Source organism: Notolabrus celidotus, chromosome 19, assembly GCF_009762535.1.
Source record: "Notolabrus celidotus isolate fNotCel1 chromosome 19, fNotCel1.pri, whole genome shotgun sequence".
NCBI lineage: Eukaryota > Metazoa > Chordata > Actinopteri > Labriformes > Labridae > Notolabrus > Notolabrus celidotus.
Window position 1 is genome coordinate 8,229,767 of NC_048290.1, and position 16,698 is coordinate 8,246,464.

At 40.0% G+C, this 16,698-nt stretch overlaps 1 protein-coding gene and 1 long non-coding RNA gene across 2 annotated transcripts in view; one reads left to right on the top strand and one right to left on the bottom strand.

Moving 5' to 3' along the window:
- Window positions 1-16,698, bottom strand: part of LOC117831670 — a 209,307-nt gene that overhangs the window by 170,194 nt on the left and 22,415 nt on the right. The window lies entirely within an intron of this gene.
- Window positions 1-16,698, top strand: part of LOC117831669 (netrin-G2) — an 89,337-nt gene that overhangs the window by 70,240 nt on the left and 2,399 nt on the right. The window contains 2 exon segments of the mRNA XM_034710468.1: window positions 9,847-10,014; window positions 15,373-15,507. Coding sequence (XP_034566359.1) covers window positions 9,847-10,014; window positions 15,373-15,507 — 303 coding nt within the window.

Here is a 16,698-nt window from a genome sequence, read left to right on the forward strand (position 1 = left end):
TAAATAAACTGTAATAAGATAAATATGATGCATCACAGTGAGACTGGGAGCCTAAACCTTGAAAACAAAGCTGCATCTAAATTTTTATTTTCACTGATATGAATCTGTCCGTTAACATAAGCGTCACAGCTAAATCATAACTTCAGCACTAACAGGATTTTTAGATTTTCAATCTGAGACTGAAGCTGGAGGGCAAGAAATAAAAAAGAAACACATTAGAAGAAGTTCAAATGAATTTCTTCTGCTGACAAAAGAGCATATATAATTTAGAGAGGGAGAAGTTTTTCTGCTTGATATGTCAATGACAATTGTGGTGTTTCAGTTGGCCACAAGTCTGAGGCGAATCCACATCAGAGTCAAAGCCACAAAACCTTAACTGAAAGACTGGAAGAAAGGAAAGAGACAGGTAAATATTTTAAATGTAGTGGTTGTAGTGTGGTGTAGATTTAGTTACTGGAGTTTCCTTGTTGTGCAGATGTGGAGTAGACCAAAAGTTAACTTTGAAATAAAAAAAGCCAATCTACAACAATAAAACACCATACATATATGTAGATTTTCTTTATCTAAATCATAATTGTGGTGTTTCCATCTCTCATCACATAACTCAGACTCATGGCCACAAAGCTACCTCCACTGTGCACAGCCAGGAAATGGAACAAGAGGGTGAAAGTAAAGGTATCTCTTTAGTATGTAGTGGAGGCAATGTCCTCCAGTGTCCTTATTGTAGTTTACTTGTAGCTCAGTAAATATGCATTAGATGAACTTTCCTCATAAGCTTAGAGCAGGGTGTAAAATGAGCCCCTGCAAATATGGAAGCCCTGAGCGGACGGATCTATTGTTTCGCTTTCCAGATCACGAGAAAATGATCCTGATATCACGAGAAAGCCACTTTTGTTTACCATGATAACGAGATATACCACATGGAGGGATACAAATAAATGAACGTCCGCTTAGGGCTTCCATATAAAAACATAAAAACAGCTATTTTTATTCAGATTTCTCTTTTTTAATGCAAATCAACATTTTGCTGTTTCAGTTTCCCAAATGTTTGAAGGACACATGTTTGGATCTCATGGACAAAAAACCTTATCAGAGCTATGGGAGGAAAGCGAGGAGAGGAGGAGGGAGGAGGAGGAGGAGGAGGAGGAGGAGGAAAAAGTAGCGACAGAGGAGGAGGAAGTAGAGGAAGATGGGATGGAGGAAGAGGAAGGGGAAGAGGAGGAGGACGAGGAGGAGGAGGAAGTAGAGGAAGATGATGAGGAGGAGGAAGCCGGGGAAGATGAGAAGGAAGAGGAAGAGGAAGAAGAGGAGGAGGAGGAAGTAGAGGAAGATGAGAAGGAGGAGGAAGAGGAAGGAGAGGAAGATGAGAAGGAGGAGGAGGAAGAAGAGGAAGATGAGAAGGAGGAGGAGGAGGAGGAGGAGGAAGGGGAGGAAAAAAGGGAAAATGGGATAGAGGAGAAGGAGATAGGGGCCGATGAGATGGAGGAGGAAGCCAAAAAAGGGGAAGATGAGGAGGAGGAAAAAGAAGAAGATGGGAAGAAGCAGGAGGTGGAAGAGGAAGAAAAAGGTACCTTGTTTAAATGTAGCAGTAGTAGTTGTGTTTGATGAGCTGACAAACCTTTACTGTGAGTCAAATTTGTCACTTTATCTCAGCGATGGGGGGGTTTGGCTCTTTGCGGGACAGTTCTCATGGTCCCAATCCTTTCCAGGATGGGACTGTGACTAACTTTGGGTTTTGAAGGTTAACATTGTCCCTAAAAGCACATGATGACTGGATATTTTGAAATGTAAACATAATAAAAGGGGAATGGATTTCTTCTCCTGTTTATCAATGGTTAGAAAACAGGTTCAAAGGTGCAATGCCGCCACCCACTGGGCTGGGGTGGAACAAGGGGGGAGGATTTACGGCAAGCATCAAAATTTGGGTACAACAGTAGGCTCTACAGACAGATACAAGGTATAAGAATCTGTAGGTATAATTATCAGCTTCTTTTTCTTGTATGAGTAGTATTGTCCACCACGGTTTCAGCAGGCTTAAGCCGAACTTGGGTAATGGATGTAACAATGCACAATTGTGGTGTTTCAGTTTCCCAAACATCCAAAGTGCCTGTGCAAGTGACTCATGGCCACAAAACAACATCAATCGACTTGTTTGAGGTGCCCATACATGAAACTCATTCCCGCAAAACCTCCACTGAGAGCAGGCAGGAGAGGAAGGAGGAGGAAAGAGAAGCTGAGAAGAAAGGTATCTCTTTGGTAGTTGTAGCAATGTTCTCATGAAATGTACCTCGTACCTTTGTAGGTTGTAAAATTGACATTAATGTTATTTTAGTTTCCCAGCAATCTGAGGGGCATGGACATGCAACTCATGGTACGCAAAGAGAGAATGTGGAGTCAGAGGTGAATGCAAGAAAGCCTGAGACGACAGGTATGTGTTTCTTAAGTAGTGTAGGCAATTATTCTATAGTTTACCCGTAATGCAATGAATGTGCAGTTCATAAACGTACACCTAGTTCAACTTTGCACATACCCTTTTGAAACCTGGAAAATGAGTGTCTTCATTAAGCGTGTTCCTCCATGTTTTTATGCACATTTACGCTTTGGTTTCACTGGATCTCATTTGATTACATCATCTTCCTTCACCCTCTTCTTCTGCAATGATTTAATAGCACCTCTCTGGAGTATCAGTGCCACCAGCTGTTTATCCCGTTTCCCTGGGGTCCTTTTATTCATACAGCAGTTTTGGGTGGAATCTGTTATACTTTATGTTTTGAATTCCTGAACTACTTACTGAAACAGCATCTATTTACTTGGAAGTATGACTCATAACAAAAGCTTGCATCCATGTAATTGTGGTGAAAATAGTTTTTTAATTTATTGACTCAGAGAATAAAACTTAAGGCTGAGGAAAGCCAAAGTACAAACAAAACTCAAACTTCTATTGTGCTGTGGCTTCAGATGGGAATAATTATTGTGTTGCAACAGCCTCCCTCAATACTGGGTCTCATGGCGCACAAACAATTCTTCCATCTGAGAATGGAGAGCAAAGGTCGGAGAGAGAAGACAAGGAGAAAGAGGAGGGGAAGAGGGAGGAAAAAGAGAAGGAGAATGAGGAGGAGAGAGAGAAGAAGGACGAAAAAGAAATTGTGGAGGAAGGTATATTTTCCTTGTGTAGATACAGTGAATCAATCTACATTATAAGTTAGAAAAATATTTTACCCTAAAATGAAAACTGCAGAAATATGATTTTATCTTTCTTATTTTTGAATAACATTTTGGGTTTTACAGTTTCCAAACCAGTACATGAGACTCAAGGCCACAAAGCTGCTACAGAACAAGAAGAAAGAATGACAGGTATTGTTTGTTTGTAGTGGTAGCAAGTAGAGATGGGATTTGACATTCACTCGAGTGAAACTTTGAAAGAGCAAAAATGTAGAACTCAGACAGTCATTGTCCCTGTGAAGGGTTTACAACAGCAATTCCCCAAAAGTTAGGACACCAGGTGAAATTTTGATGAAAACAGATTTTAATGGTTTGAAAATAATTCATTTTTTAAAAGTGCAAAGACAGCATATCAAATAGTTTTATGAAAAACACAAGTTTGTTTTAAATTTAATGCCAGCAAAAAAAAAGAAAACAGAGAAAAAAAATATTTGGAGGAATATCTCCCAACTAATTAGATTAATTTGCTTAGAAATCAAAATCTAACATTCTTTTTGGAAATCATGGACACTGTGTCCCCTGCACAGTTTGTCACAGAGAAGGACCAACTAGCTCAATATCAGTGCACAGTTCAAAAGCCAGAATATGTGATGGTATGGGGACCAGGAATGCTGAACAACATGGAGCAACATACTGTATGCTTCCACCCAATGCCTTTTTCAGGGAATGCCTTGCATCTCTCAGCAAGACAATGCCAAACCACATTCTGCACATATGACAACAGCATGGTTCCATAGTAAAAGAGTGCGGGTGATTAACTAGCCTGCCTGCAGTACCAGCTTGTCACCAATTAAGTAATTTGATGCATCATGAAAGAAAAAATATGACAAAGGAGACCCCAAACTAATGAGCAGCTGAAATCTTATATCAGGCAAGATGATCTGATATCCTTGGTTTCCAAACATTTACAGAGTGTTGTTAAAAGGTGAGGTGATGCAACACAAGGAAAAACATGCTCTCTGTCCCAACTCTTTCTGAAATATGTCACTGGCATCACATTTAAAATGAGCTCATATTTTCATAAAACAGTAACATTTATCAGTTTTAACATTTAAAATATTGTCTTTTGCATCATTTTCAGTTAAATGTAGATTAAAATGATTTGCAACCATCAAATTTTGTTTTCATTAATATTTTACACAGCATGTACACTTTTTTTAGAAATGGGGTTGTAAAAGACAACAGGATCTAAAATGTATCTGTTATTTGTCATGTGTATGATGGTAGTGTCAGTCTCCCACCATGGGCATGGGATTCCAGGCCATCAAACAGCAACCTCAACTGAACGTGAAGAAAAAAGGGAAGAGACCAAGCAAATAGGTATATCCTTATACAAATAGCAATAGCCATCTCTTTATGTAGTATAGAGAAACCTACAGTTTGTTCACAGAGAATGTCCCCTACAAACAGCAACACATGTCTACATTTTTGACTGTTTTGATGAGTGTAGTTTTAGTCTCTCATAAGTCTGAGGGGAGGTCCATGTTGATCATGACAGTAATTTACATTTTGTTTACTCTGTTCTCTAATGAAAAACATTGTGCATCAGTTTCCAACACCTCTTTGGGGCCAGTTCATGGGACTCACAGTCATAAAACAATAACCACACCTGAGCCGAGAGGAGAAGAACGTATAGAACAAAAAACGGAAGACAAAGGTATATTTTTTATGTTAGTGGAATTGTTTTTGTACTGTCTACATGTACATACCACTTTAAACTTGGAATGTTACACCACAAACATGAAGTGCATCTGAATGTTATCTCCTTATGCTGATGATGTTATGGTATTTCAGTCACCCAAAAGCCTGAGGGGCACCTACATGGAACTCATGGCCATAAAACAACAATCACATCTATCCATGGGCTGGACAGGAAAGGTATATTGGATGTAGTTGTAGTCCAGTAAATATTTAGAAGATGAACTTTCCTAAAAAGCTTAAAATTGCTTACTCCAGGTACATAAACCATAGAATTGTTACGTCATGTTTTTGTATCTGCTCAGCGACACGATTGCCTTTGGAATTGGCAATAAAATCGTAACTTTAGAGTAAGAGATAGCTGTATAAAAAAAAAGGTTTGGGGGACCATGGTTTAGATTGAAGGGGAAAGTTGCAAAGTTTTTTCCCCTTTTATGACAATGACGCTTGTGGTTTTTCAGTCTTCGATGCTATTGAGAAAGAAATACTCGAGAGTCATGGCATCAAGATGAATTCTCAAAACCAGCATAAAGGTATCTCTATAACAAGTGGTGGGCAGCTTCTTTAATATCTAAAATTTCTAAATTGGAGATGTCAGCTATGTCAGTGATGATTGTGATCTTTCAGTCTCTCATCATTTTGTGCATGGACCTGGGGGTCATGATCACAGAATCCCATCTGGGCATGGGGATGCCGAAAAGAGAGGTATCTGTTTTGCTTGTAGTGGTGTTACTGTCTTTGTAGGTTTTTAGTACTGTAACTGTACAGTAGAAAACATGTGGTGTAGTAAATGTGTTGGAGATTAACTCTTTTTTGGTAGCTGAACACAAAAATGAATGCCTGTCAGTCAACGTATCTGTTTCTACCAGGTGTTGCACCATTTCTATAATTTTTTTACCAAGCTGATAAGTTTGACTTGTAAAATGCTCTTGGAATGAAAGTGGTGTTTTTTTAAGATCAATACAACATTTTCATATTTTTGGTTTTTTTTTCTAAAACCCTCATATCTCGTCCGAGAAACTGGTTAAAAACACTAAGATTTTCTCGGTTTACATCATTTTGATTATTTTTTAAAAATGACATTAAATAATTTTGAGAAAGGATATTACACAGCAACTACTCTCCTAGGTGTTTAAACTAACATTTTTAGTCTGTCTAAATGAAAAGTCCAAAGGAAGGAAAACATTCAGACGGGAAAATTGAGCCTTAATTATTTAACATGGATCACAAAGTCTGCAGGTAAACAATATCCAGATGGATTGCTAAGTGTGGATTACAATAGCAGAGCTAGCACCACCAGCCTTCAGTCCTCCTTGCAGGTTAACTTCCACACGCCTGTGCTGGGTAAACATTGCTCCAGTTTGGTGGTTACATTTCAGTTTATCCAGAGAAAGCCTACATTCATCTCCATTTTCTAAATCAAAATACTGCCAAGCTGCGTCATGCTATGAGATGCTATCTGTCATCTGTGCATGTTTACATCTGGGTAGTAGAGCGTTACAGCATTATAGCACTAGCCACTAACCAGAGTCATAGCCATGAATATTAGCAGGTGGCTATGCTACAGCTTAGATACAATACATGATCAGCATTCCAGGCCTACAATAATCAAAAAATGTATGAGTTTAAACAACTACTAAGTCTGGTGCAGAATAGTGACGGTGACAACTTTTAATTGTTTGGTTGACAAAAGGCAAATATCCCCAATTTATACTCAATAACTCTAGAATACCTGTGCGTTCTATGTTCCCAAGCTAAATGTAGATGTTGTCTTATTCATAGTCATTATTGGGTATAACAGCCGTAGATAATCTGCACCTCATTGATGCAGATTGATTTGAAGGGTTGTTTCTCTGTAGTGCATCACCACCATCACCACCACCACAGAGTTAATTTATTAGATTTGGAAGGAAGCCATGATCCGCCGCCACCCCGGCCAAATTGGAAAGAGGATGAAGATGAAGAAGAGGAAGAAGAAGATGAAGATAACAAGAGAGGTAGAATATAAACATTTGGGTTTTATAGCTCAGTGACTCATAACTGGTTGCACATCGGGACCCAAAATGTATCAGCATGTGGTTAATAGTTGACACAGCGTTGTATTTATAGCTCTATTTAATGTGGTAATTTGAATCATTTGAGCCAACAGAAGAGTCATCATTTACATGGATGAATCTTCAAACTGACATTCTTTACGCCCCTCAATTCACCTGAGGCTGCAATGTGTAATAGGTCCATATTCTTCTTTTACAAAAGTCATGAATTTTAATCCACCTAGAGTGTTTGAAAAGAAGTTTGGCTGACAAGATGTAATTTGCCATTGGCCGCATATTTCCAGACAGTTTTTTTTTTTTTCTGCTGTTGGTGGAATATTATTTTAAAATCAAGTAAAGCAGCTACCTCAGAGCCTCCACACTGAAAATTGTTGTTTTTGAAAAACATTTGGATTCAGGGAGAATTATGGGTAGGATTTGGTCAAAGCTTGATCTCACTCTCTAACATGAAAATGCTCCACAGAAGCCAGTTCCCTCATGACTCTTTTTGGAAAGGGCACTGTTGTTGCATCTTTTCCTTAGTGTAACCGAAGACTCCAGTCAGGCCTAAAAGTTGAGGTTGAAGGTTGACAAAAGGTACAAAGGAAATCTCACCACAAATTTTCAACAAGCTCTGGATCAACTTTTCATCTTCCCAGATGTAATAATGCAGTTGAACTCGAGTCCAACCACAGTACATAGAAATGATACAGTTTTGAGCTGTCAATCCAGATTTGACTTCAAAACTCGATTTGGGTTCAGCACAAAAATAGCTCTTGTAGAAGATCTTAAGTTAGAATTTTGGATTCAGTCCAACCAGTTAAGAAACACTGCACTAGTTGAAGATTATGCCAGCTTTATAGAACAAAGCAACCCCCTTCTGTCAGGTAGAATCTAGTGGGATTCCCCTCCTTCTAATCCACACGACCCCTCTGTAGTACTGATAGTAACCTGTAGACTACACCTGCTCCAGCTGTGTGAAGGCATAGCTCCATAGAGGACTTTGAAATATGTGCCTGACAAGTCTTAAACAAGGACTCCTTCATCCCTCAAGGGCTTCTGAAGTACTTGACCTCAGGAGAGCCTCAGCCCAGACAGTTGTTTGGGATCATATACGATGATTTCAAAGGTAAGAGACCAACTCAAGCAGCATGCGGTCTGAAGATACCAGCAGGAGACTTGAGCCTAGCTAAATCCTTTTGGATTCTCTGGTTCAGATCACTGGATTTTAAGCTCTCTGTCATTTGGAGGCTGTTTTTAAGAGCGGAAACCTGTGGAAAAATTCCTTTCATTGCATGTTTTTTTATTCATTCCTCATGCATCTGTGACTCTTTGGTGGTTTTGTTGCTTTATGTGCATGATCAAGGTAAGTGTTGGCACTTTAAATTCATATTAAACCATCAAACACTTGCCTACCTTGACATACTTGTTTATTGTTTTTAAAAAAAGAGTATGCTTGTTAGCAGGATATACCGTTTTTCTTTCAACCTGCAGACACTGATGCACAAAGCTCTTGCTCCCTTTCAGTGTTAACAATTCACAATTGATAAACACCAATAAAGCAGCATCTTGACTCGTAACGTTAATTTGTGGAACAATGTCCCATTGCCTCTCTAGTCTGTGGAGTAATTGGCCATTTATATTTAATTAGGCACTTCTTTCCCCTCTGCTAGCACACTTCCCTCAGTGCTGAGAGAGGCACTTTATGGTGCTCCTCGCGCTGGCTTCCTTTAAACCAGCTCATTAATATTTCAGCTGGCATCATCAACCAAACAATAATAAAATAATAATGTGACGGCTGATTAAACAGCTAAACTCCGACTTTTTAATGTGCATTTAAATGTGTATTTGCATAAACATGCCTGGTAAACGCCTCTTTAGAGGACAGTGATGCCTTGCAGCACACTGCTGCAGCCAACTTCTAAAGCTTAATAAAACCTTAATTAGGTACCAGGCTGAGCCGAGATAACCATAGCAAGTATGTGGAGCAACATCCCATCTACGTCCTGCTACACCCTGCTGCAAAATGCAGATCATACGGTAAATTATATCATTTCTCTCACTGTGAGAAAATAATAACAAAAGGTGTTGCACCATTCTCCACAGCATCGTTTTTTAGCTTTGGTTTAAGGGTGTAAAATTAGGAAGAGGGCTTAATTTGCCAAACGTACAAGCGTGCAATCAGATCTTCTGTGATAGTTCATGAATTACAAAGAGAAAATTTAATTAAGAAACTTGTGCTGCAGTTTCATGAACATGAGACTGTGGGAAATGATGAACAAACAGAGTAAAAGAGAGGAGAGGCAATGCAGGGTTAAGCAGGGTCAGGCTGATTCCACAGCAGCAGGTGCAGTGTGAAACATCCACTACACTGTATCACTCACCTCAAAGTCCCTTGGTTATGATTCTGTAGCTTATAATCTACTCATCCGATAATGCAGTTAAATTCCCAGACACAATTAACATGCCTGCACACGTACACACAAACAGGCATTCATGCACACACACACACACACACACACACACACACCCTCTCTCTCTCACACACACACACAGGATGGTGGAATTCCCATCAGTAATCAGTGCGGCCCAGCGAAGCAGACTCAGCAAACCTGTGAGAGTAGGAATGAAGAGGGAGTGGTTTGTCTTTATTGAACCAATATAGAGTCAGAAAGGCGAGTCATAAAACATGCTCAGAGTCATTCATTTGTGTGCTGACGTCTGAAACTAAAACTTTCAGACGTATCTGTTAGTGCAGGTCATTAATCATTTCCTGCTGTCACTAAGGAATCCTGGGAGAATCCTTACACAAATCCTATCCACGTTCTAAGTAATGACTCCCACCATTACAATCCTCCCTAGTAACTTTAATCTCTCTTCTTTTTTTTATTAGACTGTGAGTGCTACGGCCACTCCAACCGCTGCAGCTACATCGACTACCTGAACATCGTCACGTGCGTCAGCTGCAAGCACAACACCAGGGGCCAGAACTGCCAACACTGCAGGCTGGGATACTTCCGCAACGCCTCTGCCGAGCTGGATGATGAGAGCGTCTGCATCGGTCAGTCTGCAGGAGGGGGTGGAAGGGTGGAGGCAGAGAGAGTGAACAGAAAGGGACGGTGTGTGTGAGAGTGTGAAAAGAGAGGGAGTGGTGGTGAAGTCTGAAAAGGGTTTGATTGAGAGAAATGGAGATACTATAAGGTTCACCGGCTACACAGGATTTTTAAGTGCAGGTATCTCTTAACACTTTGTGGTGTTTGCTCCAATAAACAGGAATAGGGAACCTGATCAAGATTACATTGTAGATACAGGCAGGGGTGGAGCCAGGGGGTGGTCAGGGGTGAAAACTGATTAGCAACCCCAGATGCTACCCTGAAGTCCTAAACCACGATTGGCTGTTTGCCTTGTCAGAGGCAGCACTTAAATTGAAATCAGATATTAGGTTGTGTTTTTTCAGGCTGCTAGCAGCTTCTGTGCATTTCAATATGGACATTTTCTTTTGGTGACCTTGGACAAACATCTTCTTTGTGAGTCTTTAAAAAGTTAAAGAGAGTGTCCTTTCAAAGTTAAAAATAAAACAAGTGCAATATAATACAATTTGGGGGAGTCTTCAGTATTGAGGGTTATTGAAAGTAAAGTAGGTGTGATTAGTGGTGATAATCCTCCTAAATTTGGGGTAGGCCCAAAATGTTTACTACACCTGGCCATTCCTACAAAAGTCAAAGCCCCAGTCTGGACACCCCAGTCAAAAAAAGTCTGGCTCCAGCTAAATAGTAGAGAAATGTTGCCCCTTTTACATGTAAAACTTTGGTTATATTAACATACTTTAAAAACGTATATGTGTATATGCTAGTAAGGGTTTTCTCATGTTATAAACCAAAAGAGAAATGTATCCAAACTCCACAGTTCACCATCATTTACCGCTTTCTTTGGGGCATGTGGTTTAGGTTTCACAGCCCCCAATTTTTTCCTCTCTGACAGTTCACTTCCTGTCTAGCAAATAACTTACCGTACAATACCTTTGTTCACCAAACAGCAGACAGACAAAGTGAGCTACTAGCTGATAAATGTATAGAAACATTTGGCATCTAAACTGCCTCACATTCCCAGAGGAGTTAGTGGGAGCAAACTTGAGTTAAAATGAGGGTAAACATTCGGCTTATTTTTCTCTGGTGGCAAGAAACATGACTCGAAAATGAATTCTCATGTTATTCCATATCTGCTGCATGCATAAATAGAACACTGCTCACTTAACTGCTTACAGTAGCGCCACTATAAGGTGTTATCAGACAGCTGTGTGAACAACTTGATTATGATTGTTCATTTCGTAGCAGCTGTCTTTTTATTTCCATAGCAGACTGTTAGGAGGAAAAAGAGACTAAGGGTGCAGATTGAATTATAGACTCTGAAGTATTACATTAAACCACATCAATGAAGAAGTCTGGTTAATCTGACGTCTGTTTGTTTACCACGACAAAAGCAGTGGAGGAAAGGATGCATTGATTCATGATTCTACAGACACACACAACTCTAACTGTAAATGTAGTCAGATGGATTCCAAAGCTGTCTCCTACCTCTGAGTCATGGTTTTAGACCTCACAGGTGTAGTGCAGCAATTATTTGAATAATAAATCTAAAAGTCAAGATAATAAAGCACATATCATTGCATTTATTTGATTCTCAAATCAAGATACTGGTAAGAATTCCTTGACATTGTTAACATAGGCTTGAAAACTTCTGAAATGCAAAACAATGGAATTTAAACATGAGATTTAATGTGTGATTAAGTGCAGTTATTTATTGCAGCTCAGTGATTCATTTCAATTTTTCAAAAACGATGGCCCTGTTATAAGATGAACAGTTTCTGTAGATGCTCTGCAGATCAACCTCTAGCTAAAATTAACATCCCACAGACATCAGCAGGTATATCTCCCCTGCAGATGCTATTCCAGGCCTGCACGGCTGCTTTCTTCCACATTGCGTGTTTCAGGGGCTTTTTGTCTACATGCAGGCCTTGAGCAAGCGCAACAGTACGCTCAGCTGACTGACTCAATCAGTCAAGAACATTAAAGTGCTTCTCCACTGTATTGTCCTTAATCTAGGGGTACTAGTTTATGTATAAAAAGGAATTAAAGTCCAACACAACTTGCCTAATACTGATGCAAACACCCTCAAGCGCCCTCAGAGCTGAAAGTCAACACTTAAAAACCTCGTTTCTCATCGAGTGTTCTGGGGTTCAGAGCCAAAACAAAAACAAACATTCAACTGTTCTGCTATTTTCTGGATGCACTGTGGGTTTATGTTGTTGAATCTTTTGGACAGTCACACACTGTTTTATGCAGAGTCTTTACTTTCTTTAAACTCGGTCTAATTAAGGGCACGTCCTAATAAGAGGTCACTCTGTTTGCTTAACTGTGGAGCTGAAATCTGGTGTTGATTTGGATCCATCTGTAGGTGGACTGCAGGGGGTTGGAGGGTAAAAACATACAGCGGTTGGAGTGCACACAGGGCCAGGCCTTGGAGTCAGCACAAATGAGGCCCCATTAGCTCCACTGCCAGCACCCTCCTACACGAGAGCATGGCAAAAGAAATCAGTTCATACAAGCGTCTCTAGAGAAAAAAAATTTGCTCCCAAATAATGAAGCATCTACATACTTCTTTTATACAGCAAACTTCATACCTCCATCCACACACACCCTCACTAGCTCCCATGCAACACTAAGAATTTGCGTAAATTAACCAAAAAATACAATAACACCGACCCCACTGCTGGGGTGGTTTGCTCAGGGCTTCTTTGCTTGTTATATATAATGGGGTAGGACAAAATATTGAAGAAGCAATAATGTGTGGTCCTAGCTCATAAAATAAAATGCTGGTATTGCAAATACAGATATTTTGAAGTTTCAATTATCACAGAGTTAGTACATCTGGTATCATATTGAGTATCAGGTATGGTATAGAGTATTAGATATCAGGTATTGTTTAGGTCATCAGGGAACAGGTATCAGGTATGGTATATAATATTAGATATTAGCTGTCTATATCAAGAAACAGATATCAGATATACTGTAGTATAGATATCAGCCATCAGGTAATGTATAGGGTATTTGGGAACAGGTATAGGATTAAACAGAGGGTATCAGGGAACGAGTATCAGGTCTCATAGCGGGAAGTGTCGGGGTATGATATAGGACAGCAGAGAATGGACAATGGGTATCAGGGAATGAGTATGAGGGAACTGGCATAGGGCATCAGGGAATGGGCGTTTGGTATCAGAAAACAGAAGGGAACGGATATTGGGTATCAGGGAATGAGTTCTATGTATAAGGGAACAGGCATTGGGTATCAGGGAACGGGTATAAGGGAACGGATATTGGGTGTCAGGGGATTAGTACTATGTATAAGGGAACAGACATTGGGTATCAAGGACTGAGTATGTATAAGGGAATGGGCATTGGGTATCAGGGAAAGAGAACTATGCATAAGGGAACAGGCACTGGGCATCAAGGAATGAGTATGCATAGGGGAACGGGCATTGGGTATCAAGGACTGAGTATGTATAAGGGAACAGGCATTGGGTATCAAGGACTGAGTATGTATAAGGGAACGGGCACTGGGTATCAGGGAATGGGTACAAGGGAACAGATATTGGGTATCAGGGAATGAGTACTATGTATAAGGGAACGGGCATTAGGTATCAAGGACTGAGTATGTATAAGGGAACAGGCATTGGTATCAAGGACTGAGAATGTATAAGGGAACAGGCATTGGGTATCAGGAAATGAGTATGGATAAGGGAACGGGCATTGGGTATCAGGGAATGAATGTTGAGTGTCAGGGAATGAGTACTATGTATAAGGGAACAGGCATCGGGTATCAAGGACTGAGTATGTATCAGGGAACAGGCATTGGGTATCAAGGACTTAGTATGTATAAGGGAACGGGCACTGGGTATCAGGGAATGGGTACAAGGAAATGGATATTGGGTATCAGGGAATAAGTACTATGTATAAGGGAACGTACATTGGGCATCAGGGAAAGAGTATGTATAAGGGAACGGGCATTGGGTATCAGGGAATGAATATTGAGTGTCAGGGAATGAGTACTATGTATAAGGGAACAGGCATCTGGTATCAAGGAATGAGTATGGATAAGGGAACGGGCATTGGGTATCAGGGAATGAATACTATGTATAAGGGAACAGGCATTGGGTATCAGGGAAACAGAATAAGGGAACGGACATTGGGTACTGTATTCTGAAAATGGGATATTGTGAGTTAAACTGCATTTCATAGCATACCAAAATTAAACATTTTCATTGTGCTCATTTGTTTTTAGGGTTCAAGTGAAAGAAATCATCTTATATATGTCACAAAGTAAATCTTTAGTTCATCATCAACTGACAAACAAAATGAAAAAAAAATGAAGTTTCTTTCTCCATCTCTGATCTGCAACCAACAATTCATGTTTCATTCTGTTAAACAGGTGAACCCTGAAAAGGTAAATCTGCCTCAGACTGATTTGACATTAAGCTCAGTAAGTAGTGAGAGTTTCAATACAGCAAAATATGCCCCAGCATCTCTTCAACAAGTTAGTGTGATTAGTAGGAAGGGGGAGTTAGGGATGTTTGTGGTGTTTAAAAGGCCATCCGAATTGTAAGAATTTAACCGACCGCATTTCCATTTGTTTAATTATGCAGCACAACAAAAACACTTCTGCCTCTCCCTCTGCACAATGTTCACTTATTCTACCTGCCTTTGAAAGCAGGCATACTGCTATCAAAAGAACCTACAGCTCTTTAAAGATGGGGTTACTTTCCCTATGCACTTCTTTCATATACATATAATGTATGATATATTTTCTGACACCAGTCTGTTTATTTTACTGTTTAGGTGGAACTAGTAAACAGATCGGAGGGTTAGTATTAGAAGCTTGTAGCTGACCCAAACTGTCTTTTTCTGTGTTTTTCCTGACTTTAAATAAGATACTTGTGGGAGGCATAGAAAGTTAGCACATTCAAAACATGCTTTGAATCCCAGCTGATTTTTACTCAGACAGCATTACATGAACAACATTATTGGTAAGTTTTATATACAAGTAAAAAAAAATGTGGCAAGACCTTTGCATCTGATTTTTAATAAAAAGAAAATAACACTTCTTGCTGAAAAGGCCTTCAATATCTGAACTTGTGCAGCATCTTGAAACATCTCCATGCTTTGAACAAACTCCACCTTACTTGCTCAGTCCTGTAGCCCTCAGGGGGTCTCGGTACCAAAGCAAACCTGTGCTCTGAATACAAATGCACAAATTTTAGGCTGAACTTAATTCACCTCCTGATCAAATCCCAAATAAAATCTACAAGAGGCCGATCTTTATAAATAACTCCTTATCCATTTCATCCACCTCTCATTCCTTTCAGAGTGCAACTGCAACCAGATGGGTTCTGTCCATGACCGGTGTAACGGCACAGGCTTCTGCCAGTGTAAAGACGGAGCCACAGGGGCCAAATGTGACGACTGTCTGCCTGGATACTACTGGAAACAAGGCTGTTATGGTGAGTATAGAGCAGGATGGTTTTTGTTAAAATGGGGGTAACAGAACTCCTTTGGTTATTTTTGCAGAAATAGTTTAAGCAAAATATTACACCATAAGAATTTATCAAAACTTCTGAATCCAAAGCTGTAGTCTTATCAGCACTGAACCATCGGAATATTTCCCAGGATGAGCTGCATGTGTGAACACAAGGAGAAATCTTTTTCACCCAACTTTATCCAGAAGTGTTTCTGCCATCCCTTTAGTCAAATGTTATCAAGATGTTATGGTGAGAACACAGGAGGTAAAAGTAAGGAAAGTTCACAGAGACAAGTTGGTAGGCGTGTTTATGTTTACATCCTGAGCCCGGAAAAAAACTCTTTATTTATGTTCAGTACACACTCATTGTGGAAGGACAGCAATTACAGAATAGTTTCCAGTGAACAGCAATTTAAACCCAGAAAGGCACAGTAACCTGTTGTTAGTGTAGAATATACTGTCCAGCTGCTTTGAGCTGCGTCCGCCAACGCTATGCTTCAGACATCCTACAGCGAGGCAAGGCGCACGCCATCAGATGGAGCAAATTCATGACACAGAAGAAGCAAAGAATACATGCTTGCTGTGTATCCAATACATTAGCAAGAAACAAAGCAGAAACAGAGCTTACAAAATATGTTTAGTCACAAGAAATTGAGTATGAATGTTATTTTAAACCCTGAAAGCGGTGTTTGTTTTTCATTTTTTTAGCTTAGCTTACAGTAGTATAGAGCTTGGGCCCTTACTGAAAGAAGATGTTTTCACTCCTCAGTGTTGTGGTTTCGTAAACCAGACATTGATGGTGCAGTGTTGCACTGAACCTTCCCTACAGGGTCTGTTTTTCTTTCAAAAATAATTTGTGCTTGTCAGAGGGAACTTCACTGAAAAACACTACAAAGGAGGTGCCAAAATCTAAAAAAGACAAAAAAAAAGAGAACAACTTGAGTAAGAGACAGGTTTCTGGTGGGTTCCTGTCTAGAAACTCCCAAAATAACCTCATCCTGAAGCTTTTCAGGACCTTTGCGAGTGGACTGTGCCACTTATCCCGTGCATCACCCTGATGGGTTTTTTTTTACCCCCGTGGGAATAGATCATGTAGCTCATTAGCAGCATCAGCTGCTCTTTTAATTGATGACCCTGTCACTGCTTAACCCCATTACAGGGAATCGTCTTCCTC